Raw genomic sequence first — 24,802 nt, 5'->3', positions numbered from 1 at the left:
ACACAGAAGGAGCTCATCAATAACTAACTGGTGGTCTAAATTTTTTTTTTTAATATATTTTATTGATTTTTTACAGAGAGGAAAGGAGAGAGATAGAGAGTCAGAAACATCGATGAGGGAGAAACATCGATCAGCTGCCTCCTGCACACTCCCCACTGGGGATGTGCCCACAACCCAGGTACATGCCCTTGACCGGAATCGAACCTGGGACCTTTCAGTCCGCAAGCCGACGCTCTATCCACTGAGCCAAACCGGTTTCGGCACTAAATTTTTTTTTTTTTTTTTTAAGAAATTTTAATTTTTGTTGTTGTTAATCCTCACCCAAGGATATTTTTCTATTGATTTTTAGGGAGAGTGGAAGAGAGAGGAAAAGACAGAGAGAAACATCGATGTGAAAGAAACACACATCGACTGGTTGCCTCCTGCGCGTGCCCTGACCAGGGCCCAGGGCGAAGAGGAGACTGCCACCAAGGTACGTGCCCTTAACTAGATGATTCATTACATTAGGACCCATTGGTCCACAGGCTGATGCTCTATCCATTGAGCAAAACTGGCTAAGGCTGGTCTGACTAATTTTAAAAAGGAAGTAGTAAAAAGAAGAATTAGGCTTCACTTTAAATCAGAAGGAAAGGGCTACTGGGTTCACATTTTAACTTCACAAGCAACTTTTTTCACTTCCTAGAGAACTGAGCATAAAACCATCAACAGAAGAGGAAAGTTTATGCTTAAAAAAATGTCCTAAGCAACCTTGAACAAAAGAATAGCAAAGGCCAGAAACATGATATAAATACACTACAGACTTTAAAATGTAAAATGGAGAAATGAAGATATATCCAAATAGAATAGGCATGAAAATCACAAAAGAATGAACCATCTTTAAATGGAACTAAAATTTAAAGGTAATTTGAAGATAGCCCAAGAATAAGAAAAATCGTTATGTTATATCACTCTTAGAATCTCTAAAGGTGAAAGAAAAAAAAAAACCAAAAAACAAACCATCCAAAAATGAAATAAAACTATGTTTACCTGAAATATCCTTGGAATTTCTTTAGCATCTGCTCTATATACATCTGTCTGTGTAACTGGTCGGACATGAAACAACTTGCTGTAAAAGATTTTTAATAAAGAAATAAACTATTATCAAAAGGTGAAATTACATTAGTTATCCTATACTAGTCAGAAATTAAAACTGACTACTTTGACCCATGCTAGAAGGTCAGAAAGAATATCTTGCTAATTCTATTACATCAATCACTCCTTGAGACTTGGAGAAAATTTTAGTAAGTCATAAAACTTTCTAATTCATTTCAGAAAACAACTAGTAAAGACCCATGAAATAAAAATGTCTTAGCTAACTTATATCTCAGATGTCCATCTACATGAAGCAAATATACGAAAATGTAACAATAGTCCAGCAGCAGCTATACTATATGAGTAAATAGACATACCAGGTGACCAATACATGCACTAATTTGACAAAAAATGTCATGTTACTCTCTTATACTTTAAAAAATGAAGTTCCTAAATATTCTAATAAAAACACTTACTCTATATCTAAAACCATGTATGGATTAGAATGTTCTTTATCTTGTTCACTGTCATAGAAAAGAATCTTCTTACTGCTTACGATCACATACTGTTAAAAAGAGGAAGGGAAGAAATTAAACAATGTTTAAAATTGATATGTATCTTATTTTCTTTGAAAATAAATTCTCTATCAGCAATAAAAATCATATAAAAAACCCAAGTTAAATAACTAAAAAAGTTCTTAATATACTCTTAGAAAAGTTTTCCCTAAGATAATGAGAAATTCTGTTTGTATATAACTTAAATAAGCAAGTTGAAAATGAACTCAAATATTTTTTTGGACTGATTCAGCTTAAGATCCAATAACATAGGTTGCCAACCTATAGCTATGGTTTGAATGTTTATGTTCCCCCCAAGTTCATATGTTAAATCCTAACTCCTAATGGGATGATATGAGGAGGAGGGGCCTCTGGAGAAGTGACTAGGTCATGAGAGCAAAGTCCTCATGAATGCGATTAATGGAGTTCCAGAGAGGACCCAGCCCTTTCTCCCACGAGAGGACACAACGGGAACTGTGCAACCTGAGAGAAGGACTTTACCAGAACCCAAACAGGCCGGCACTCTGGACTTCCAGCCTCCAGAACTGTGAGAAATAAGTTTCTGTTTTTCATAAGCTACCGAGTTGCAGTATACAAGCCTCAATGAAGTAAGACACCTCAAAGACGAACACAACATCAATACTCATAGTAACAGAGGAAAATAAATAAATGGGTCTTTCTGTCATATCCAGATTTGTTTCCCACCAAAACCTATCTTATTATTAACAATATATTAATGATAAAAGTTATTTTTTACAAAGATATATAAAACCATGTCATTTCAGATCAGACAGTGCAAAAAAAGTTTTATGCGTCTGAATGTTTTAGTTATATTACTTATATTTTCTTTATACCTACAAAAGTGAAATGGCTGTATGTAGCTAAACCAACCAAAAGCAAAGCAAAAGAACCACAATGAAAAGTACCAATTACCTTTCTAACCCATCCAAACTTCTTAGTGTTGTTTCTCACAGGTAATGAAAGCCATCCCTCTAATCTTGATTCTATAAATACACATAGGAGGATAAATATAACAATTCTAAGAAAATGAGAAATTTAACAATATTTTAATATTAAAGTCACAAAACAAATCAATTATATCCTTCAGAATTTACCATTGCTCATTATCTAGGATATAATAACAATGCGGGATCAGTAAAAGCCAAGTTATGCAGTGCAAAACAAAATCCAGGTTATATCACATTGGAAATATATATCCTATAGTTTATAAAGTCAAATGCCCTGCTGATTAAATGCATGCATTTGCACAGTTCAGCAGAAAAGCTTCAAAGAAGAGAAGCAGCTCTTTATTCTCACTATACACCTGTATTAGAATCCTTGGTTTTTCCTTTGTAAGGAGGCTTCATTATAGATATACTGCACATTTTCTTCAAAGAAAAAACATTTTTTTAAATATATTTTATTGATTTTTTACAGAGAGGAAGGGAGAGGGATAGAGAGTTAGAAACATCGATGGGACAGAAACATCGATCAGCTGCCTCCTGAACACCCCCTACTGGGGATGTGCCAGCAACCAAGGTACAGGCCCTTGACCAGAATCGAACCTGGGACCCTTGAGTCCACAGGCCGACGCCCTATCCACTGAGCCAAACTGGTTAGGGCAAAGAAGAGAAAACATTTTAAGGGAGTAATTGCATGTTCAGAGAAAATTAACTTTTAGGATGGCTATAATAAAATTAAATAAAATTATGTAAATTAGATTAAAATTGATTAATGCATAGCAATATAATCACATGATTTCTAAATTCCAAAATATCAAAATCAATAAAATTCTAGTAAAGACTGAATCCTTATAATTTGTTCTACCGGATATTACTCTATTAATAAAAGTAGCTATCACTTGTTTAACATCTACTACATGTCTGAATCCGTGCTAGATGCTTTACCTAAACTTTCTTAACTCTTACCACCCCATAGAAAGGTCACACAGGGACTCCAGCACCTATGTACTCTCTGACATCAACACCCTTCCAAACTGTCTGAACAGAAAGAAACGCTGTCATTAAAAAAGAGCCCACGTGCTCAACTGTCTGGACATGGTCCTATGCCAGCTTAAGGGACTAAGTCAGATGACATCTAACACTATGCATAAGACTGAAATAATTTTATTGCTAAGCTCTAGAACAACTTCAACAGGATCACTAATGATTTATATTATATACCTGGGAAATGTGGTGACAATGTAAGTAACTATAGTTATTTTACTTTGAATTCAACTAAAAAGAGACTAAATTTTACCTGACATTCAACTGCTCATACATTAATTTCCTGTGGCATTTACATTACATGTTTTTGTATCCCAACTAACTTTGTGTTAAACATAATTTCATGTATTTTTCTATCCTGTTTCTTCATTTAAACGATAAGAGCAAGGATCAGGTCAAATTGTCTTATACTCTCTTTTAAGGGCAAGCAAAATGTTGCCTAGGCAAGCACTTGATAAAAACCCAAACGCGATCTCTGAGACAGTCTACATGCTTTTTCAGTACTGTCACTCTTGATATGAAGCCTTGAAAAGAGTTTCTTCTTGGTTGAAAATGGCTGAAACAGGCAGTGAAACCACATGCCCTTAAATGATACGAAGTACTGTCTCATTTTTTGTAAGCTGACTAAATAAGTCTATCAATTGTCACAGCAATGCCAAGTGCAAATGCCCCCCAAAACAAACTCTTTGTCCATGCAGGAGTCCCTTTTTTAACTGGGACTAGAGCAATTTGTTAGAGTTAGTGAATATTAGTTAATGTTACAAAAGTTTTTCACAAGGACTAAAATTAAGGGTAGTCAGAAAAACCTCAAAGGTGAAAGATTTTCAGGCTATCACCTGTATCATTAGGTTCCGATGAAATAGGTAAGTAAGGCAAAGATTCTTCTTCTGAGTCAGAACCAGAGTCAAGAAGCACATGAGAACTGGAAGGTTTAGTGGCAATATTGAGAGAGGTAGAGGAACGTTGGTAGGTGAATGACATGGATTCCATAGTGTGTGATTGAGTGATATGAACTAAACACCCAACATAAAAAAAGTAAGAATGCAGAAAAGAGTTAAGAGAAAATAAAATGAAAGTTTAAAGAGAGCTGCCTATAGTATATAATGAGCTAATTTAAATATCTAAATATGTGAAACTTTCTTTTGCATTTTTAATGAAGGATGTTGTCAAAGATCACTAAGTAAAATAAAACTGTTGTTTGAATCCCTACTCCAAGGAGTAGGTTTCTGCCTTAAAGAAATGACAAACACTTTTCCTCAAGAACAAAGTCAGTCACAGGGTTTAAATAATCAACAGGTTTATATTTAAGACAAAAGGCTTTTAATGAAAATAAAATAAAAGTACAAGTTTGTTGTACCTGGAAATCCATCATCTGCCTCAGCATCCCCTGGTCCACTGCCTGTACTGGAACTGTCCATGCCCATATGTAAGGCCTGGAGCTGTGACCGCAGCTGCTCAATGTCACTGTCTTTACTGTCCAGTGTCATCTGCAGTTCAATGCGAATCTGGCTCTCTTCAGCTATTTGCTATGAGGAATTAAATTGTATCAAATTAACTGGATGCCATACATCTCATAATTTTGCTTCTTAGTCCAGTAATTATTAATATAAATGTTCTATAATCAATAAAATATATACAGACATGAAAGTAATTCTACTTCTTTAAAAAGAAGTCTTTAAACTAGAATTCCAAAGGTATCCTTACAGCCTGCATCTCATTCAGTTCTTTCTGATACTTGATCATCTGCTGGGTCAATTTTTCACGTTCCGATTTCAGCTCCATATGTAGCTTTCTATTCTCCTTCTCTTTTCTCCGCACATCTGTGTCACTACCACGCTTGATAGGTTCTTTTCGATTCATGATCTCAGCCAACTTATTCACAGCCTTAAAAACATAAAAATAAAAATATATAAACAAAAAATACATTACATTGGTGGTTTCGTGGTAACTTACCAATAGCAAGTTACATAGCCACTAATGATCTCCTTCCCTATACACAGGGCCACAAAGAAACACCTTACAGATTAGGAAACACACCTCCTTTCATTACTCGTTATCCTTCCCCAACCTCTATTCTACTAGTTTTTCATTCATGTTTTCAGAGAACTGTGATTTAAAATGCTTATAGGTCTGATCTGATGTCACTTTCTTCCACTTTGAGTTTTTGGTTTTAAGACAGACTTTTACTAGGCAGATCTTTGATCTGGAAGAGAATTTTGCAGTTGTACTACATTAATAAAATACATGTCCAAGCACAGGGCAAAACATGTGGGACTCAAAAGTACTGGTGCTGTCTACACCACCATGAGAGTTGACAGAAGGATGGTCAATATCACAGGTACCTTTTTCAGGCTGACCTTTTTTAGGCTGTCAGCAAATGGTCATTCTCTAAAGTTTCTTAAAAAGCAGAAAAAACTTATCAGATTATAATAAAAAATTAGGAGGGAATGTGATTCCATATGGAAAAATTAACAAAAACTTTAATAAATATTGAACTAAACAATGTTAATCAAATCTAACTTCTATTACCTTGGCAAAAGTCAGATAACTGGGACTGTTCATAAATACTGATACATTCACTGACAGCTACAGCCAATGTGTAATGCCAGAAGTCAAATAGAAAAGACAAACTAAAAACATTTCAAAGTCCTATTTAGAGTTTATTACACATACTTGAGTTTTGAGTGTTCTCTCTGTTAATAACTGCTTCTCAAATTGTGCTTTAATAGCTGCTGCACTTATCTCTTCATCTTTCAACCTTGACAGTTCTGAAACACAGAAAAATGTCACCATTATATTATAACTAAGCCACTGACCACCATTAGGTATATTTAAAATTAACATTCTTTGTTAATACATACGTTCTTGGGCATCTTTCAATTTGTTATTTAATTCTTCTTTCTCATTTGCAAGATTGGCAACATCACTAGTTAATGTCCTATTAGTTTCTTCAAGCTAAGGAATTAAAAATGTAAGTTATCAAGCAAGAATTCAAAATGAAAATATCCTAGACTGTTACTAAAACTCCTGTTTTTCTAAGTACATCTATCTCTAAACTTCCTGTCTTTGCACTACCTTACCAAACTTCACTTTTGAAGAAAATTTAAACCATAATATACTTCATATACACCCCAGGAAGCCAAAAAAATGCCCTCTTCTTAAATACCCCCAGCAGTATTTTTAGTGAGAAAAAATTTAATAAACTAAAAACAAGTGCAAATACTGTAACAAAGCTCTGCATTGCACCGTGCAGAATAAACAAAAGTTAAAACTGCAGTACTTCTTTCAGAACATTATTTTAAAACAGAACATAAAATTTTACTAAAGAAGTTGATGTCCTTTTGTATTCTCGCCGAATCCTATTCTTCCTGAAGGAATTCTCACTGTGAACTGTGTGTTCATCCTTCATTCATGATTGTGTACTTTCATTATATATACATGAAATAATATATAGTGGATTTTCATGTGATTTTAAATTGTCCATAAATAGCACCATGCTGTATTTATCTTTCTGTACCTACTTTCACTTGATATTATATTTAGTTGTTGATACAGAGACCTAATTAATTCATTTTAACTGACATAGTTCCATATCCTATCACATTTCATCCATCCACTCATTCCTCTATTGATAAGACATTTGAATTTTTGCTAATACAAATATACCTACTGCTATGAGTATTGTGCCTGAATTCCTCTAGCATATTTATCTTAATGTTGACTTTCTTTGGATAATATAAATATTTAAAATTTACTGCCCTAACCGGTTTGGCTCAGTGGATAGAGCATTGGCCTGTGGACTCAAGGGTCCCAGGTTCGACTCCAGTCAAGGGCATGTACCTTGGCTGCAGGCACATCCCCAGTAGGGGGTGTGCAGGAGGCAGCTGATCGATGTTTCTCTCTCATCGATGTTTCTAACTCTCTATCCCTCTCCCTTCCTCTCTGTAAAAAATCAATAAAATGTATTTTTTTAAAATTACTGGAAACTGCCATACTATTTATAATCCTACTAGAGGCTCAGTGCACGAAATTCGTGCACTGGGGGGGGGGGGGGAGGAGGTACCTCAGCCTGACCTGCACTCTCTCGCAGTCTGGAACCCCTTGCTCCTTACCGCCCTCCTGCCTGCTGCTCCTTAGTGCTTGGCTTACTGCTCCTTAGCGCTGCTGCAGAAGCAGGAGAGGCTCCCGCCATCGCCACTGGGCTCGCCAGCCATGAGCCCGCCTTCTGGGTGAGCAGCGCTCCCCCTGTGGGAGCGCACTGACCACCAGTGGCCAGCTCCTGAGCTGAGCGTCTGCCCCCTCGTGGTCAGTGCTCATCATAGCTACCGGTCGTTCTGGTCGTTCCACTGTAACTGTCATTTAGGCTTTTATTATATAGATTATATAGATTCTATGCCATACTAAATCTACACTCCCCATAGCAGTAAATACAAATGCCATTTTCCAAACATCCTTCAAACATTTAAAATTAATCAAGGTACTTAATTTCTGCCAGTGTGATGGGTGGAAACAACACTAGAAAGCAGCCAGTTAAGTGGATCGAAAATCTCGTAGCCAGCATGTACAATGTTTCATTTGGATTTATGTTATTTTTCTATACCTTGTAAGGAAGATTAATGATATAGTAATTTAATTATAATAAAAAATGAACCAAGAATTTTACTTACAGATGCAATTGTAGCATCTTTTTCACTGAGTTCCTGTTTATGCCGAGCCATCATCTCTTTGATCTCCAGCTCTTTCATGATTTTCTCTTTTTCCAAATCAGAATACTGTTCTTCAGCAATTGAACGAGCCAGCTGCTCAGAATCTGCTTTGGTCAAGGTGATCTCCAGTTGAGCAGCCAAGGAGTCCCTACATTTTAGAGACATAGCATCTTCAATTTTCACTCTCAAGTCAAAGTTTACATCTAATTCTTCATCAACAACTTTTATTTGGAGTATAGCAGGCACTCTTCTAGGGGCAGGGCATGTGGTTATGAACAAGAGACAGGACCCTGTCCTTACCTTTCATCCTGTAATTCCTGTTTCTTCTGCTGTAATTCTTTACAAAGTTTGGTCTTTTCTTCACACTCTTCTTTAAGTTCCCTCACCTGTGTTTTATAGAGAGTCTAAACAGCAAAATATAATAGACATATATCATCATCATCAAGAATCGTTCTACATTCAAAAAACTACCCAGACAAAAAGTTGATACATACAAATATATTAATAACACTGAGAAATGTTGAGCCCCTGAGCAAATTAATAGTTTAATATGCTTTTTTATTTTCGTCTAATCAACCAATTAACCAATAAAGTTCAGCTAATAATTTAGAAGTGTGATTTTCAACAGAATATCATACTGAGATTTCTCATTAAATGATGTAGACTGAGAGGGATGAAGAGTCAAAAAAATATTACTAACTTAAACAAGAAATTTTGTTGGCTTAAATCAATGAAACAGAGGTGACACATACTATTTCATATTTTAAAACTGAGCTCAAAAAAGTACAAATGTTAAAATGACAATTTTATTTCTTTCACAGTCTTCCTCTAAAAGCAATGCTTTTAATCAACTTCATAAAGTATGGGCATGTGCTTAGAGCTATTTTTCTAACAATGATAATAGAAACTATTCTAAAGGCAAGAATCATTCTCCTGGCTCTGCAGCAAAAATATTTTTTGTTCAATAATTTTTTAATGAATGTGCCTGGAACTTACTGAGAAATACTGTTCTGCTTCAAGCTGATCTTGGAGCTCTTTCATTTGCCCATCGGCATCTTGACGTTCTCTGTGGCAACATGAAGTCAAATGGTTAAATAAGTTATACACATATTAAGCCAGTGACGCTTCAGATGTGTTCTGGGGAAACCCTGGAAGTCCCTGAGACCCTTTCGGACAACCCTGGAAGCCATCATTTTCATAACACTGATAAATAAGCATCACTGTGTTTGTCTTCTTAATCCTCACCCAAGCATATTTTTCCATTGACTCTTTTTTTAGAATGGAAGGGAGGGGAAGAGAGAAAAACATCAACGTGAGATGGTCACATGGATTATCTCCCACACGTGCCCAACCAGGGCTGCAATCGAGATACAAGCCCTTGACTGGAACTGAACCCAGGACCCTTCAGTTCGAGGACCAAAGCTCTATCCACTGAGCCAAACCAGCTAGGGCTCATTGGTGTGTTTTCTTTTTAACTCCCATTCTCTCACTAGTTGTACATGGACTTTTCTTGAGGGTAAAAGATATCATGATGTCAGCACTCCAACAGCTAATGAAATGTATGCTTTTATGTTTTAAAATGGTTTTAATTTCTAAGAAAAAAAATCATTAGATGTAACTCATATAAACAAACATTCTTTGGCCCTCAATAATTTTTAAGAGTATAAAGGGATTCTAAGACCAAATAGTGCTATATTAAACCAGTAACACAAAATTACATATTTTCATACATGCACTGTTAATCAGCCACTTATGCCAACCAAGTTTTAGAATTAAAAGAGCACCCCAAAATTGGTTATCTCTTGAGTTAAGAAGTGACTGGGAGAGGGCCTAAGTGGACATTAGGAGTACAGGGTTTTATAGCTAAATGTGATGGTAAATGCAAAGATTTGTAAACACTTTACAAAAACGCAGTAAGTTCTACACTTATTTGTGTACTTTTTGTTTGTATGTTAATTTTCAATAAAGAAATAAAGTTAAATAAAAAATTAAATTAAAAGCAAGCCTAATTCTAGGCTTATTAAAAATAAATTATAATTTTTCAAAAACATATCTTAATGTTTTCTAGCTTCTAATAAATAGGGCGCTAGAGTATATCCTTAAAAAGAGCTTTAAAAATTTACATGGTATTTCCTTAACAGTGAAACATTTCCAAGTCCTAGGTACTAAGGGACAGACAAAGAATACATGGGAAGTAAGCTTGAGAGACAGTTCCAAGAGGAATCTTAAGAGCATGGGGTGAAATCCCAGACGTTTTCTTCCGCTCCAATACCACCACTCCCTGTGTCACTGCATCACAATAAGGTGGTGGTAGTAAAACACTGCTGGGGAAGCAAATATACTAGTAATCTTCTTAAAGAACGATAGTGGCACTCTACACACCACTTATACAACAACAATAAAAAACATGGTCAAGAAAATACAATGGTCCAAAAGAATCCTCAGATAAACCAAAATTAAGGTAATTTACATGTGGATAGTTGTGCATATTAGTAAAACTTTGTCTCAAACAATTAACTTACTTTCGAAGTTCAGCATTCTGTTTTTCCAAGTTCATTTTCATTTCCATGAGATGATTATTCTCTTGTTTTAACTGCTTTTCTGACATTTTTAGTGTGTTAACTTGCTGTGTTTGCATCTTCAAGTCATTTTGTGTGAGGCAGCGCTTTTGAGTTTCCTGCTCTATTTTTAATGTCAAGTTTCTAACCTAAAAAAATAGTGTAGTTGGTAAGTAAATTATTTTGATTTTTCTTATCAATAAGTTTGCAGCATAGATGATGATCCAAAACAGATTTTTGCCCTCAGGCAGTGAATTCATTTCACAGTAAAATATTTCTGATAATGTTTTAAAAAATAAAATATGGCTTTTACATTAAAAATAACTTTACAGTTTTAAAAATTATTATTTGTTTAGTATATTATCCAAATTCAGTAAAATTTAAAGGTTATAAAATGTTATTTTATAGGAAAAAAATTTTACATTATGAAATCATCATTGTTCCTTTACAAATAAGCCTAGTTTACTATTAATTCATTAAATAATATATTATTTATTAAAAACATACTTACATCTTCATTAAGCACATCTTTCTGTTTAAGGAGTTCATTTACTTTCTGCTGTGACTGTTTCAGGTCACAGTCTAATATGGAGCATTTTTTCTCAGCTTCCAGCAACAGGTTCTCCACTTTCTGTTTTAAAGTCCTTTCCTCCAAGAGCTTTTTTTCCATTTCTATTGCCACAAAATAAACATAACCATGAATTTATAAACAAAGGAAGCATATCAAATACATAATGTAGTGCTCATAAAAATTATAGTAAATGATGCTTCTTAAAAATATTTTTAAATCCTCAGTTTAATATTTTCATCACTCCTGTTAACGTATCTGAAATGTCAACAATTTCATGCTTGAAAATTAGGTATTTCCTTTACAGGATATAAAAATTTACCACATTCTGTAATTTTATATGTGTTCTAATGGAAATAAAATAATTCTACCTTTATTTATGGTTCTAAAAGATACTGATATCTTTTAGCCCTGGCTGGGTGGCTCGGTTGGTTGGAGCGTCATCCCATACACCAAAAGGTTGCAGTTTTGATTCCCGGTCAGGGCACATACTTAGGAGGGCATATACTTAGGTTTCTTTCAGGGTTCCATCCCCAGTTGGGGCAATCAATGTTTTTCTCTTGAGAACATCTGTTTCGTGTTCTCTCTCTCTCTGTCTCTGTTTCTCTCTAAAAAAAATAAAAATCAATAAACATATCCTCAGGGGAGGATAAAAAAAGATACTTATATCTTTTAAATAAAGATTTCCCCCCCCTGCTATTCTGTGCCCCTCAGTGTTACTTGTCTTATCTTCAGACATTAAGGTAGAGTCTATTACCTCTATGGCTCTTCCCATACTAGCATAGTACCAGGCAGAAGATAACAACGATGTTTAAGGGAGGTGGTCAAGGACAGGGCTCTGGAACCAAACTCTTGGAGTTTAAAACCTGGCCCGGACACTTTCTAATTATTTCACTGGTCAAGTTAATTAACCTCTCTGAGGCTCAGTGTCCTTATGTCTAGAATGGTGATAATACCTACCCTCACAGGGACATTATACAGATTTTTAGTTAATGTATGTATAGCACTTAAATGCTGCCTGAACTATGGCAAACACTTAATAAGTGCTCACTATTTAAAAAGAGTTTCTAATGACTTAAGGAAATGTTCATAATTATTTTTTAAAAGAAAAAAGCAAAACTATACAAAATTGAGAAAATATAAAAGTATAACATTGATTACTAGGACTATGATTAATCTTTACTTACTTTTTTATACTTGAAAATTTGTTCAAATCCAACTAGGTTCCTCTGCTCCTTCATATCTAATGCTGAACATCTAATTATCATTTACTATAAAGTTATGTTAAGTAAAAATTAAACCTATGAATGTTCAGTTTTTAATGAACTGTCTTCAAAAGTGTGGAAAATGAAATTATTCTTCACATGCTATTAATAGCTAGCATTTCTAAGCACTTTTCATGTATCACTGAACTTGGTTTTCACAACAACCTAATACTTTAATTGCCCCTTTGTAGGAAACAAGGCACAGATAGTTATGTAACCAGACAAAGTCACATAGCTAGTAATTCATTGATGGCGAAGGCATATTCTTAATCAACAGAGGCAATGATCTGCAGTGAGAAGATCCAAGGCTTTAGAGCCAGGTTTGATCACCACCTATAACATTTAAGTTTTGTGCACTCCTTCAAATACTAACGTCATCATGTATCTTATGTTAGTGTTATAACAAGGAGTTTGAAAAAAATGGCAGGTATTATTATACTGAATTTCTTTCCATCAGTTCAGAGAATAACCTATGAATGAATATACACATTTTAAAAAAACAATCACCCTAATGTAGGCAGAGAAAAAATACAAAGAGGCGTAAGTGATACGTGGATTTGTTGAGGTGATGAAAAGACAGATTCTACACCTTGTTTTGGGTGCTAGTCACACATTGTGCACTACAAATGTAAAAAAATGTTTGCATTTTATTGCACCAAATTATACTCCAAAAGAAATTCCTATCTGTCTTCTAGGCCACAGACAGAAAAACAGCATTTCATCTCTTATCATCCTGAATTAGTGCCTTAAAGTAATATCAACCAAAAAATCTCCACCATAAATACATTAAATAATTATAAGCCTATTTTTTGCTAAGTTATTCATAAATGTTATATTTCAATATGAAATAAAGTTTCTATTAAGACTTTTATGAATCTTTCATAAGAATATTGATTTCCTTTGTAACTGCAAATCCATCATAATTATAAACACAGTTTGGAAAACAAGTAATTAGCCTAAAACAATTCCAAGATACAAGCTGGTTTATGAAAAAGTTAATTTTGTTAATTTTACCCTATATTCATTAGTATTGTAAGGTTTTGACCAAATCTAACTAATACCTTCATCATGCCAGAGCTCAAAATACTTAGTGAGCTTCTATTCTAGTTAGCTCAGCTATTATTTTAAAATCTTTATCTTGAAGAAAGTGGCAAGAAACATAAGCCGATGGAATGTTAAACTAAGTATTAAAAAAAAGCATATCCCCCCAAATCTGAGAACTTCACATTCTGCATGCCTGTCATTTCCGATATCATGAAAATAGTAATTTCTCTTTAATCTAGTAATTTTGGGGGGCCTTCCTGTCTTAGAAATTATTGCTAAAGGGGAAGGTGGAGTTATATATGTAAAGCTTCCCTAATAGTGTTTCTCCTCCAGTATTTGGTAATAAAATATAAACAAATATTTTCAAAACCAAAGAATTGAATACAGAATCAATTCGTAGTAAGATGATGCTAGAAAACCCTCTTATAAAAATGCATACCTTTCATGGCTTCTGATTTAGCTTCTTCAATAGATTCATAAATCTTATTTTTATCTGCCAGCCGTGCTTTTGTAGTTTTATGCTCAGCTTCTTCTTGTTCTAAGCTCTGCTGTATAACTTTTAGTTGATAGGTCATATCTATCTCCATGTTGTTCTTTTCCTATTAAACATGAAAATGGCAGCTATCAACAAATAGACTGTTGACAATTTCAAAAGCTTACAAAGGTTTTTTAAATACACTTACCAAGAATGTCCAATATTTCCCCTTTTCTACTCATTAAAATTGCTTGTATAAGTAATCTACATAACTCTACCAGTTCTCTTCCCACTATATTAACCTCCCACAACTCCGCTCTACTATTCTGAGATCTGTATTGAGATGGTTTGATCTCAATAAAGTGACCAATGATATTTTCAATATCAAATTCAACAGACACCTTTTAGTCTTTATCTCACTTGAACTCACTGTTGCCCTTGAAACTATTTCCTTGACCTACCTGACACTGAATTCACTTGGTTCTCCCCATTCTGCTCTCATCTTTTCTGTTGCTTGTGAAGTTTACCCCCAAATTACTGCTTAACCCTACCAGACCGCTGTACCGATTTTTCGGTAATTTCCGAATCTGCCGCTATACCTAATTTTCGGTACTTTGCCAAGTACGTGAAAAAAATGCGTAGACCTATTTTCTACAATGTCTCCAAGTTCCATCTTATTCTAACCACTTGTTTGCATGTAACTAACAATTTTCTATATCATGTTGGTTTTTTCTCTTTAATGCTCAGGAGCCCAGGTATAGGGGACAGTTAGGTTCAGGGCCTCAGGTCTGGTAGACTTAAACATTGGTGTTTGCTGGAGGCAGTGTTCTTTAGCCAATGCTTCTCCTCTTCCTATATTATTATATCTTAAACTTTTAAAACATATCAAATGTTTCCTTTTGCTCTATCTTAAAAGATCTCAGGATCCTCTACCATTCACACTTATCTTCAACATGTAGGAGACATGTTTTAAGTTGAGAATCTTTAATAACAGAAATCAGTTTATTTTCTATATGTCCTCGAAAGATTTCCTAATTCTGTTTTCTATAGTTTGTACCATAAATATAGATATTTTGTGTTTTAAGTAAAATATTTAATGCTGAAATAATTTTTTCAAACTAATAATTCACAAGTCTCTGTCCTGAAAAACTACTGCTCTAAACAAATTCTTCCCAGATGGGCTCTTCCATTTGCATGATTTTAGCTACTTCTATACCGATGACTTGCAAATAATTCTAGCTTCTATTACCATAACTTACTGCTTTATAGATATCCTAATTTGGCTGTTTCATAGGCCCCTCACACTTAGGACTAAAATTGATTTATCATTGTTTCCTCTAAAAGAGCTATTTTTCCTTTCTTTAAAATAAATTAATGGCACTATTCCATATTTCTTCACAAAGTAGGAACCTGAACTCATCCTTGAGTACTTACTACTCACATGCCACATCTAACCAATTACTAATTGCTGCCAAATATTCCTTTACTAAATTATTTCTCAGATTCACCTCTAGTTCCCATCCTTTTAACCATTGCACTAGAAAAGTCTCCATTATCTGAATACTGAAAGAGTCTGACTTGTCTTATCCTCCTCAAATCTGTTCTCCTCCTGATAGATATACAGTGATCTACCAACTTAAAGATCTTCAGCGGCGCCCTAGCCCGTTTGGTTCAGTGGATAGAGTGTGGGCCTGCAGACCGAAGGATCCCAGGTTCGATTCCGATGAGGGGCATATGCCTGGGTTGCGGGGCTTGATCCCCAGTGGGGGGGGGGCGTGCAGGAGGCAGCCAATCAATGATTCTCTTTATCACTGTGTTTCTCTCTTTCTCCCTCTCCGAAATCAATTAAAAGGAAAAAAAAAAAAAAAGGATCTTCAGTGGCCAGTCCAGTACTTAAAGAAACTAAGTTTCTTAACAGAATATTCAAAATCTTGCATGATCTAGCTCATGCCTAGCTCTCTAGCCTCACTCTGGCCACTAAATTCTCACTTTTACAGGAGGACTGTATTGGCCTGCCATTTTTTTAAAATTTCATTGGACACAACCATGCCCACTCCTTTATGTATTGCAGCAAAACTGAGTAGTTGCAACAGAGACATTAAAGCCCACAAAGCCTAAAGTATTTACTGTCTTTCCCTTAAAAGACTGGAATTTGTTGCCCCTGCTCTATACTCCAGAAATATTGAACAGTTTATACTTAAATAAACAGACTAGACCTTTTTATTTTCCATCCTCTGTGCCTTGCTCATGCTTTCCTCCCCAACTCACAATGTGCCCTGTCAACCAATCCTGCCCTGTCAGGTCAGGAATTCATCCTGTGCACCTACTCCATCCCTTGTCCATACCTTTATCATTCTATTTACCATACTGCCTTATAATTATCTCTGAGTTACTATTACTTTAGAAATTACCCATTAGACTGTAAAATTGTTAAAAGTACAGACTGCATCCTGATATTTCTACCACATAGAACATACTAAATACTTAAAATGAATAAACAGAATAAAATATTAACTTCACAGAGTCTAGAAATTATCCCTAGCTTATAGTATTTTTAAAGAAAAACTTCTGAATGCCAAAAGTCCTAACTATGTATAATTTTTATGACATGTTATAAGAGAAAATGAGAGTTTTCCTTGGACCTCTAGAGAGAAGCATCCTCATTATACACACTCCAGGAGAGTCCCTCCCTAAGCATCTAACATACTAAGAGCTGCTTATATAGGGCTATGGCAACCTTAAGAAATATATATCCTGCCCTGGCCAGTGTGGCTCAATTGATTAGAGAGTTGTCCCATACACTAGAAGGTTGCAGGCTCAATTCCCAGACAGGGCACATACCCAAGTTGGGGTTCAATCCCCCACTGGGATGCGTACTGGAGGCAACCGACTGATACATCTCTGTCACATCGATGTTTCTCTCTCTCTCCGTCCTCTCTCTCTAGAATCAATGGAAACATGCCCTCAGGTGAAGATTAAAAAATATATATATAAAAAAATACACACACACATACACACACACACACACACACACACACACACACACACACACATATATATATATATATATATATATATGTCCCTAGTCTACAGAACCAAGTCTAAATATAAGAATCCATAAGTATGCAGTAATAAATGGTTTCTCTTATTTTAGAATAAGTTTTCCAATCTGAAACTCTTACACAAATATAAAGATTAATATGTTTTACCTTTTCCAAATCAGTGAATCTCTCCTGAAGTTGTCTCTTCTCCATCTCAACTTTTGTTAATAAGATTTTGCCATTCTTTACATCTTCTTCTAGGCCAGATATTCTACCTAATATTGCAACATTTAAAAGAACAATAAATCCACAAAGTGTGTATGTGTATCCTATCTAATAATAGACAAACATGGTAACTGACTGTACCTTCGCCACACCTCCCATTGGCTAATCAGTGTGATACGCAAATTAACCGCCAACAAAGATGGTGGCTAATTTGCATACTGCAGGCAGGGTGGGACAGCACGAGCCGCCAGCGTGCCACCATCCAGGGCAGGCCGGCCCCAGAAGCCGCCTGATATGGTAGTTACTCTATCAGTAAGCACTCTGAAAGTCAGTGGCATAAATGCACCAATTAAAAGATTATGAGGGTGAATCAAAAACAAAACCCACTTTAAATATAAAGACACATATAGATTAAAAGTAAATGAATTAAGCTGCAGCCTGTTTTGCTCAGTGGATAGAGCATTAGCCCATGGACTGAAGGGTCCCAGGTTCGATTCCAGTCAAGGGCATGTACCTCAGTTGCTGGCTTGATCCCCAGTCCCTATCAAAGCATGTGCAGGAGGCAACCAATCAATGTGTCTCTCCCTTTCCCTTCACTCTCTCTAAAATTCAATGGAAAAATATCCTTGGGTGAAGATTAACAAAAACAAAGTAAATGGATTAAGTAACATTAAAGAGATTATAAGAAAAATATATTCCAAATTTTGTTAGTTGTATAATGGTTATATAAATTATTAACACCTAAGAAATTGGGTGAAGGGTACATATAATATGCTGTAGAGCCCTAACCAGTTTGGCTCAGTGGATAGAGTGTCGGCCTGAAGACTGAAGGGTCCCGGGTTCGATTCCGGCCAATGGCATGTACCTTGCTGGCAGGCACATCCCCAGCAGGGGCTGTGCAGGAGGCAGCTGATCGATGTTTCTCTCTCATCGATATTTCTAACTCTCTATCCCTCTCCCTTCCTCTCTGTAAAAATCAATAAAATATATTTTTTAAAAAATGTGCTGTAGTATTTAATAGTTTTTTTACATGTATGAGATTATTTCAAATTAAAATATTAAAAATTAAAAATAAAATATTAATTGAAATGTATCTGCATTACATTAAAAATCTCCTAATTGCTTCTAGCATAATTTATTAAATTGTGCTAAAATTTACAAGGGTTCAATTAAAAAATATCTTAATTCTAAAAATGATATAATAGAAAATATATAATAGTGCAGTTATAAGCACTTATCTGAAAATAAAAATTTTAAGAAGTGAATTTAAAGAAGGGATTAGCCAAAGAAAATATATGCACAACCCATGGACACAGACAACAGTATGGTGATGGCCAGAGAGAAGTGGGGGGTAAGAGCTGGGTAGAGGGGGCCAAAGGGGGGAAACAGGGACATCCTATATAATAATAATAAAAGGCTAATATGCACATTGACTGAACGGCAGAATGACCGGTTGCTATGATGTGCACTAGCCATCAGGGGGCAGACGCTCAATGCAGGAGCTGCCCCATGGTGGTCAGTGCACTTCCATATGGGGAGTGCCACTCAGCCAGAAGCTGGCTCATGGCTGGCCAGCGCAGTGGTGGTGGCAGGAGCCTCTCCCACCTCCATGGCAGCACTAAGAATGGCCAACGGTTTAGACCTGATCCCTTGGGGGCCTAAGCCTTTAGTCGGACATCCCCTGAGGGCTCCCTGGCTGCCAGAAGGATGTCTGACTGCAAGCTTAGGCCTGATCCCCCCAGGGAATGGGCCTAAGTCAGCAGGTGGACATCCCCCAAGGGGTCCTGGACTGTGAATGGGCGCAGGCCAGGCTGAGGGGCCCTTCCCCCCAACCCCCGCCCAGTGCACAAATTTTTGTGCACCGGGCCTCTAGTATATATATGTTAAGAGTAAAAAAATTGGATGTCACCTCATACTTTGAAATTGGTATTTATGAGGAGAAGTTTTATAATTGTTGGTGTAGATGATATAGTTGAGATATTGCTTTATAGTTAATGCAACTGGAACCCAATCTACTACCTTGGGAGGCAGCTTGATACTTAAAATACTTCAAACTATTTGAAAGTAAATCTTTTGCTCACAAAATTTCATATTAATGTGCTTCTAATATCCTAACTTTACATATTCAGAAATGTGCTACTCCAGTACATTATCCATCATCTAAAGTTATTTCCAAAATATAAATCATTAAGATGAATTCAAGTGCAATATCTATGTTAATACCTTGTAAATCATTAATTATCTCTGATCCATGGGTTCGGTCCCTCCTTTCAGATTCTAGAACCGACTGAAGATTGATAAATTCCTTTTCAAGTTTTAACTTGGCAGTCTCCAACAGGCAATTTTTATCTTGTAGATCTCTATTGTTAGACTCCAACTGCTGAATCTGTTTTGAACTTTCTGCCTGGCTTTTTCTTAACCGGGCTGCAGCATCAGATTCTGTTCGCAGCAAAGCATTGGTTTCATCCAGCTGTCATTCCATTCAAATCAAACAACAACAAACAAACAAACACAGGTGTATATGATGAAAATACCTCAATTTCTTACCCCATTACAAAGTACTTAAAATAAACAAATACCTAAAAATACTTCTTAATGATTTCACTTTAAAATTAGAGTAAAATCCTCTAGTAACACTGACAAAACTGTTAATGGGCAGTCATAAATGAAATTCAATATCCTTATTACAAACTGAGATCAACTTACTTGTCTCTGGAGCTGATTCACTTTCTCGGTGGATATTTGAGAGTTCTGATTTCTTTTTTTCAAATCTTCGAGTTGATCTTTTAAACTGTTAACTATGATAAAAAGCATTTCAGTGGCAAGAGTCAACATAACACACACATACACACACACTTAATTTTTTTCTTGGTATTTAATATGCTATACCACAAACCATCATTTTCCAAATTCCGTTTCTTGTCTGCTTCATGATCGGCTTTCCGCTGATATTCTGCATTTTTGTGCTGAAGAAGTGCCTTTTCTCTTTCTAATTGTCTTAATGCTGATTCCACATTTTTCCTTAAGGTAATCTGAAATAGTGCTTCAAGTTATTATCAGAAAAAAAGCATGTATAAAAATTATAATAAAACAAAAACTATTACAATTATTTCAAGCAGATAAGAAAACATAAAAAGCTGTAACTGCTATATTATTAAAACTACAATACTGTTTTCCATATTTTAAAAATAGCACACTACTCTTAACACTGTGTTTTGTTTACTATTGAAAGTCAAACTGTCGATAACATTCTGTCACCACTGAACCATTTTTACGTGATAAAAGCATGGGTCAAAAATGTTATGAATAAAAATTTTAAAAAAGAAACAATGGTCACTTTCTGTTTTAAAGCCATGTCATTAATACAAATGCAATTTTTTTTTTACTTTAAATATCTACACATGCTAAATTAACTCAAGTTTTGCAAAAACACAACAAAAATGAAGCCTATTATCATGATTATCCTATAATTTTAGTCCTATCCACCCATGCTACTGGTAGATTTTATCATAAACCAAGATGTATATTAATATGGTACCAAGAGAACACTAGGAATCAAAACTTTTTATAAACAAAAATGTTAAATAAAAGTGTAGAGCAACTTTACCTCTTCTTCTAGCTCCTTTGCTACTTTCTCTAGACGAGTATTAACAGATCTAAAGAATTTCAAAAGAAACTGTAAATAAAATTACTCCTAATTTACAATAAAATAATTTAGTATAAATTTAAAAATAATCATATAATTACATTTTTAGTAATATGTTTAAACTTAAATTTTATAATATACTATTCAATTATCTACAAAATATACCTGCACTTCTGCTCTATTTCCTCTTTTGCTTGTATCTCAGTGCTAAGGTGTTCTTCTAATGTGTATAGTTTTTTCTGAATCTGTCAGAAAAGAAATTATAAAATTTGGTCACACTTAAAAGATGAGAGGCTTAAAGAAAACAATGATAAGCTTCTCTTTTCTTTTAGCTTAATTTAATCTCCTCTATAGTGGTACCATATTTATATCTTCTAATGTGGCTTTTATTGACAGGAGGCAATCCCCCATCTCTTACTTTCTGTCTAGGACAGTAAACATGTATGTACAACCACACTACGTAAACATGTGAATAAGAACCTTCTGACACAAGTTTCTCATTCATTAGGAATAAAGGATAGCCTCCACTGTTCTTCTGCAGATTATTTATGTAAAAATACTGTTACCATTTGTGCTTATAAAAGGTCTATATACAAAACAAATACTCAGAAAATTTGATTGAGCATGCTCAAATATACTAGTATTCTTAAAAATAAGAATATAAGTTCTTCTTTATATCTTTCTACAGTGCTGGGCACCGTACTGTAAAGAGTTATAATCAATAATTTTATTGAGTAAATGACAAATAATGAGTTACAAGTCATCTTGTCATTCTTTTAAAAAATATATTTTTATTTATTTCAGAGGAAGGGAGAGGGAGAGGTAGAAACATCAATGATGAGAGAGAATCATTGATCGGTTGTCTCCTTTCTAGGCTACATCTATCAGTCTGTAAGCAAACTAAAGTTACAGAAAGTATTAAATAATCCACTTTTGGAGCATTATTACTTTTATAAAGGCTTTAACTTTTGAGTTCTTTTCATGTCTTAGGAACAGTGGCAGGCACTTGACAAATGTGGTTTCATTAATCCTAAAAAAAGCCCTAAAAAGATGGTAGTACTATACCTACTCAATAAAGAAACTAAAATCCAAAAAAGATGAATAACTGGGCCAAGACAACATAGTTAATAAGTGGCAGAACAAAAACACTCAACCTAAGTCTTTGAGATTCCAAGGCCAATATTCTTCCCACTATTCTTTCTAGTGATTAAGTTCTCCACGGTTTTAAAAAATTTCATATACCTTAAACAAAACTGTATTTTTCCCCTAATAAGAATATACAGACCAATGAACTAGTTAAATGTAATTACTATTGCATTAATATAATTTGATCACACTAGTTGTCACATGCTAATTGCTGCCAATTATGTCTTTGATAAATGAAATCATAAAAATACATAATATACATTTTAAATGACAGATCCATAGGAGCAATAATAAAAGGGATACTTGGTAGAAAAAAGGTTGAGAACTTCTGTTGGGAGATGTAGTGTTCCAAATGCTAAGTGGAATAAGGCTATATCAAAACACTGCTAGAGTAATGAGTCTGTTGTCTCAGTTTTTCCAAAATATATGACATCAACATACCTCTTGACTTTCCTATTTAAAACAAAGAAAAAAAAAAAAACAGAAAATATTAAAATGCTTGTTTTGCTTTATCAAATTCCTAAAGCACAAACTGTACCAAAGTTATTCAACCAAATATTTTAGATTTTATAAGTTTTGAAAAGAAAAATGGTTAGCCTCACAAAATACTGTAACTGTTTGATAAAATCATCCTTTATATGAATTTATTGCTAAATACTCAAAATTTGAATCTCTCCACTATTTCTGTACTTTTACAACTTATTTTCTGTACTTTTATAGAACTAAGACTATAACATTTTGTAACTGGTATTATAGCTGTTCATTAACCTACTGTCATGTTTGGTATTAAAACTAAGCCTAAAGCCATGTATAATTCATCGTTTTACTAGCCATTGTATCTTACACAATGACATTTGTCAAAGAAATTAATTAGTTCAATGTTATGTTGAACTATATTGCAATAAGGAATACCATCTAATGATTCAAAAAGTAGCATCAAAGAAACTTTTAAAAATGCATGGACATTACTAAAATATTTGGACATGTGATTAAAATAGAGAAGTAAAATTTGTACATACTTCATTTTTCCTTGTTTGTATTGAATCATTTTCTCTACAAGATGGAAAGTCACTTAATAACCTAGAAGAAAATGCAGGAAAATAAATTATTTTACATGTAATTTTAATCAATTTTCTAATACCAACTTCTTCTCAGAATTAAATTATAATCACAAAGATCTTTGTCTTTCCACTTCAATTTATTTTAAATGAAGCAACATTTTCCCCTCTGGATATTTAGACTTTCCATCATTTAAAATGCTAAACTTGCCCTAGCTGGTTTGGCTTACTGGATATAGAGCGTTGGCATGCGGACTGAAGAGTCCCAGGTTCGATTCTGGCCAAGGGCACATGCCTGGGTTCGGGCTCGATCCCCAGTAGGGGACATGTTGGAGGCAGCCGATCAATGATTCTCATCATTGATGTTTCTCTCTCTCACTCCCTCTCTCTCTGAAATCAATAAAGAAATATATTAAAAATAATAAAAAATAAAATGCTAAACTTTTCTTGCCTCTCACTCTTACCAGATATTCTGTTATTTAACACTGTTGAGATTGGAGTCTCTAAATGAAACTATACTTGCTTCCTCTTCATCTCAAGTTCTGTAACTATTTTATTCTTATTTTCTAGACATTTTCTAGAAAGAGACTTCTGTCCTCCTTTTCAAAGATAAGAGCTTAACACATAAAATGATCACTTTTGTCAATCTCTCTCTTAATTGGGTCCTTCCTCACTGCCTATAAACATTCGTGGGATTCTCCTGGCACGGATACCTTCATTTTAGTCAGCATTACGATAGTTTTGAGAACACTACTGGTAACAGGTGACCAATTCTTCCTGGTTTGCCTGGATTTTATAAGTTTTAAAGAGAAAAATGTTTTAGGATGAAAGTCCCACACCACATTCTAGGAAATTACTTAGTCCTGGGAAAATCATAATGGTTGGTCACCCTCATCATTACACATGGAAGGACCAAAGAGTTTCTCCAATGTCTTTAATGCTTCACTCAACTATTTAACACTTCAGTGGCTCCTCACTGCCTATAAAGTCAAAAGTCCCTTAGCACACAACAATCATCTATTGCATTATTCTTCCCCTAAACTCCAACTTCAATCTATTCTCTAATCTTACCCCCAGAAATTACTTCAGTCAACCAACATGTATTGAATGACCTGTGCCAGGCTCTGTGCTAGATGGATTTGGGCAAGAAAACCACAGTCTTATCAAGTCCTCCAAATGGTCATAAGCCAGTTAATATATATCCTATGTTTGAGCCCCACTGGATTACACTACTCTGCTCTCAATGTATGCTTACATTCCAAACTTTGCTTCCACTACTCACCTCCCCACATCTCGGCCACTCAAAAAACCCTTTCTTATCTTTAAATTTGGCTAACATGCCATCTCTGCCTTGAGGTCTTGCCTAACTTCTCCCTACCCTCAACCCAAACATGACTTTTATTTTTCTTCCAAAGCATCTTAGATTTTTTTTGGGGTCC

The 24,802-nt window shown here is 34.9% G+C and overlaps 1 protein-coding gene across 1 annotated transcript in view; it reads right to left on the bottom strand.

Annotated features, from left to right (window-relative positions):
• Window positions 1-24,802, bottom strand: part of ROCK2 (Rho associated coiled-coil containing protein kinase 2) — a 90,132-nt gene that overhangs the window by 10,675 nt on the left and 54,655 nt on the right. The window contains exons 10-30 of the mRNA XM_059660532.1: window positions 23,325-23,385; window positions 22,747-22,758; window positions 21,325-21,404; window positions 21,121-21,169; window positions 20,410-20,545; window positions 20,220-20,311; window positions 19,737-19,983; window positions 17,457-17,563; window positions 14,212-14,371; window positions 11,407-11,567; window positions 10,860-11,044; window positions 9,334-9,403; window positions 8,638-8,741; window positions 8,299-8,485; window positions 6,493-6,586; window positions 6,305-6,399; window positions 5,336-5,515; window positions 4,989-5,157; window positions 2,559-2,629; window positions 1,548-1,636; window positions 1,027-1,105 (exon numbers count right to left, since the gene is read on the bottom strand). Of these exons, the coding sequence (XP_059516515.1) occupies window positions 1,027-1,105; window positions 1,548-1,636; window positions 2,559-2,629; window positions 4,989-5,157; window positions 5,336-5,515; window positions 6,305-6,399; window positions 6,493-6,586; window positions 8,299-8,485; window positions 8,638-8,741; window positions 9,334-9,403; window positions 10,860-11,044; window positions 11,407-11,567; window positions 14,212-14,371; window positions 17,457-17,563; window positions 19,737-19,983; window positions 20,220-20,311; window positions 20,410-20,545; window positions 21,121-21,169; window positions 21,325-21,404; window positions 22,747-22,758; window positions 23,325-23,385 (2,428 nt within the window). The remainder of the gene's footprint in view (window positions 1-1,026; window positions 1,106-1,547; window positions 1,637-2,558; window positions 2,630-4,988; window positions 5,158-5,335; window positions 5,516-6,304; window positions 6,400-6,492; window positions 6,587-8,298; window positions 8,486-8,637; window positions 8,742-9,333; window positions 9,404-10,859; window positions 11,045-11,406; window positions 11,568-14,211; window positions 14,372-17,456; window positions 17,564-19,736; window positions 19,984-20,219; window positions 20,312-20,409; window positions 20,546-21,120; window positions 21,170-21,324; window positions 21,405-22,746; window positions 22,759-23,324; window positions 23,386-24,802) is intronic.

Source organism: Myotis daubentonii, chromosome 12 (genome assembly GCF_963259705.1).
Source record: "Myotis daubentonii chromosome 12, mMyoDau2.1, whole genome shotgun sequence".
Lineage (NCBI taxonomy): Eukaryota > Metazoa > Chordata > Mammalia > Chiroptera > Vespertilionidae > Myotis > Myotis daubentonii.
Note: the sequence above shows the minus strand (reverse complement) of the source record. Positions and strands in the feature narration are given on the sequence as shown.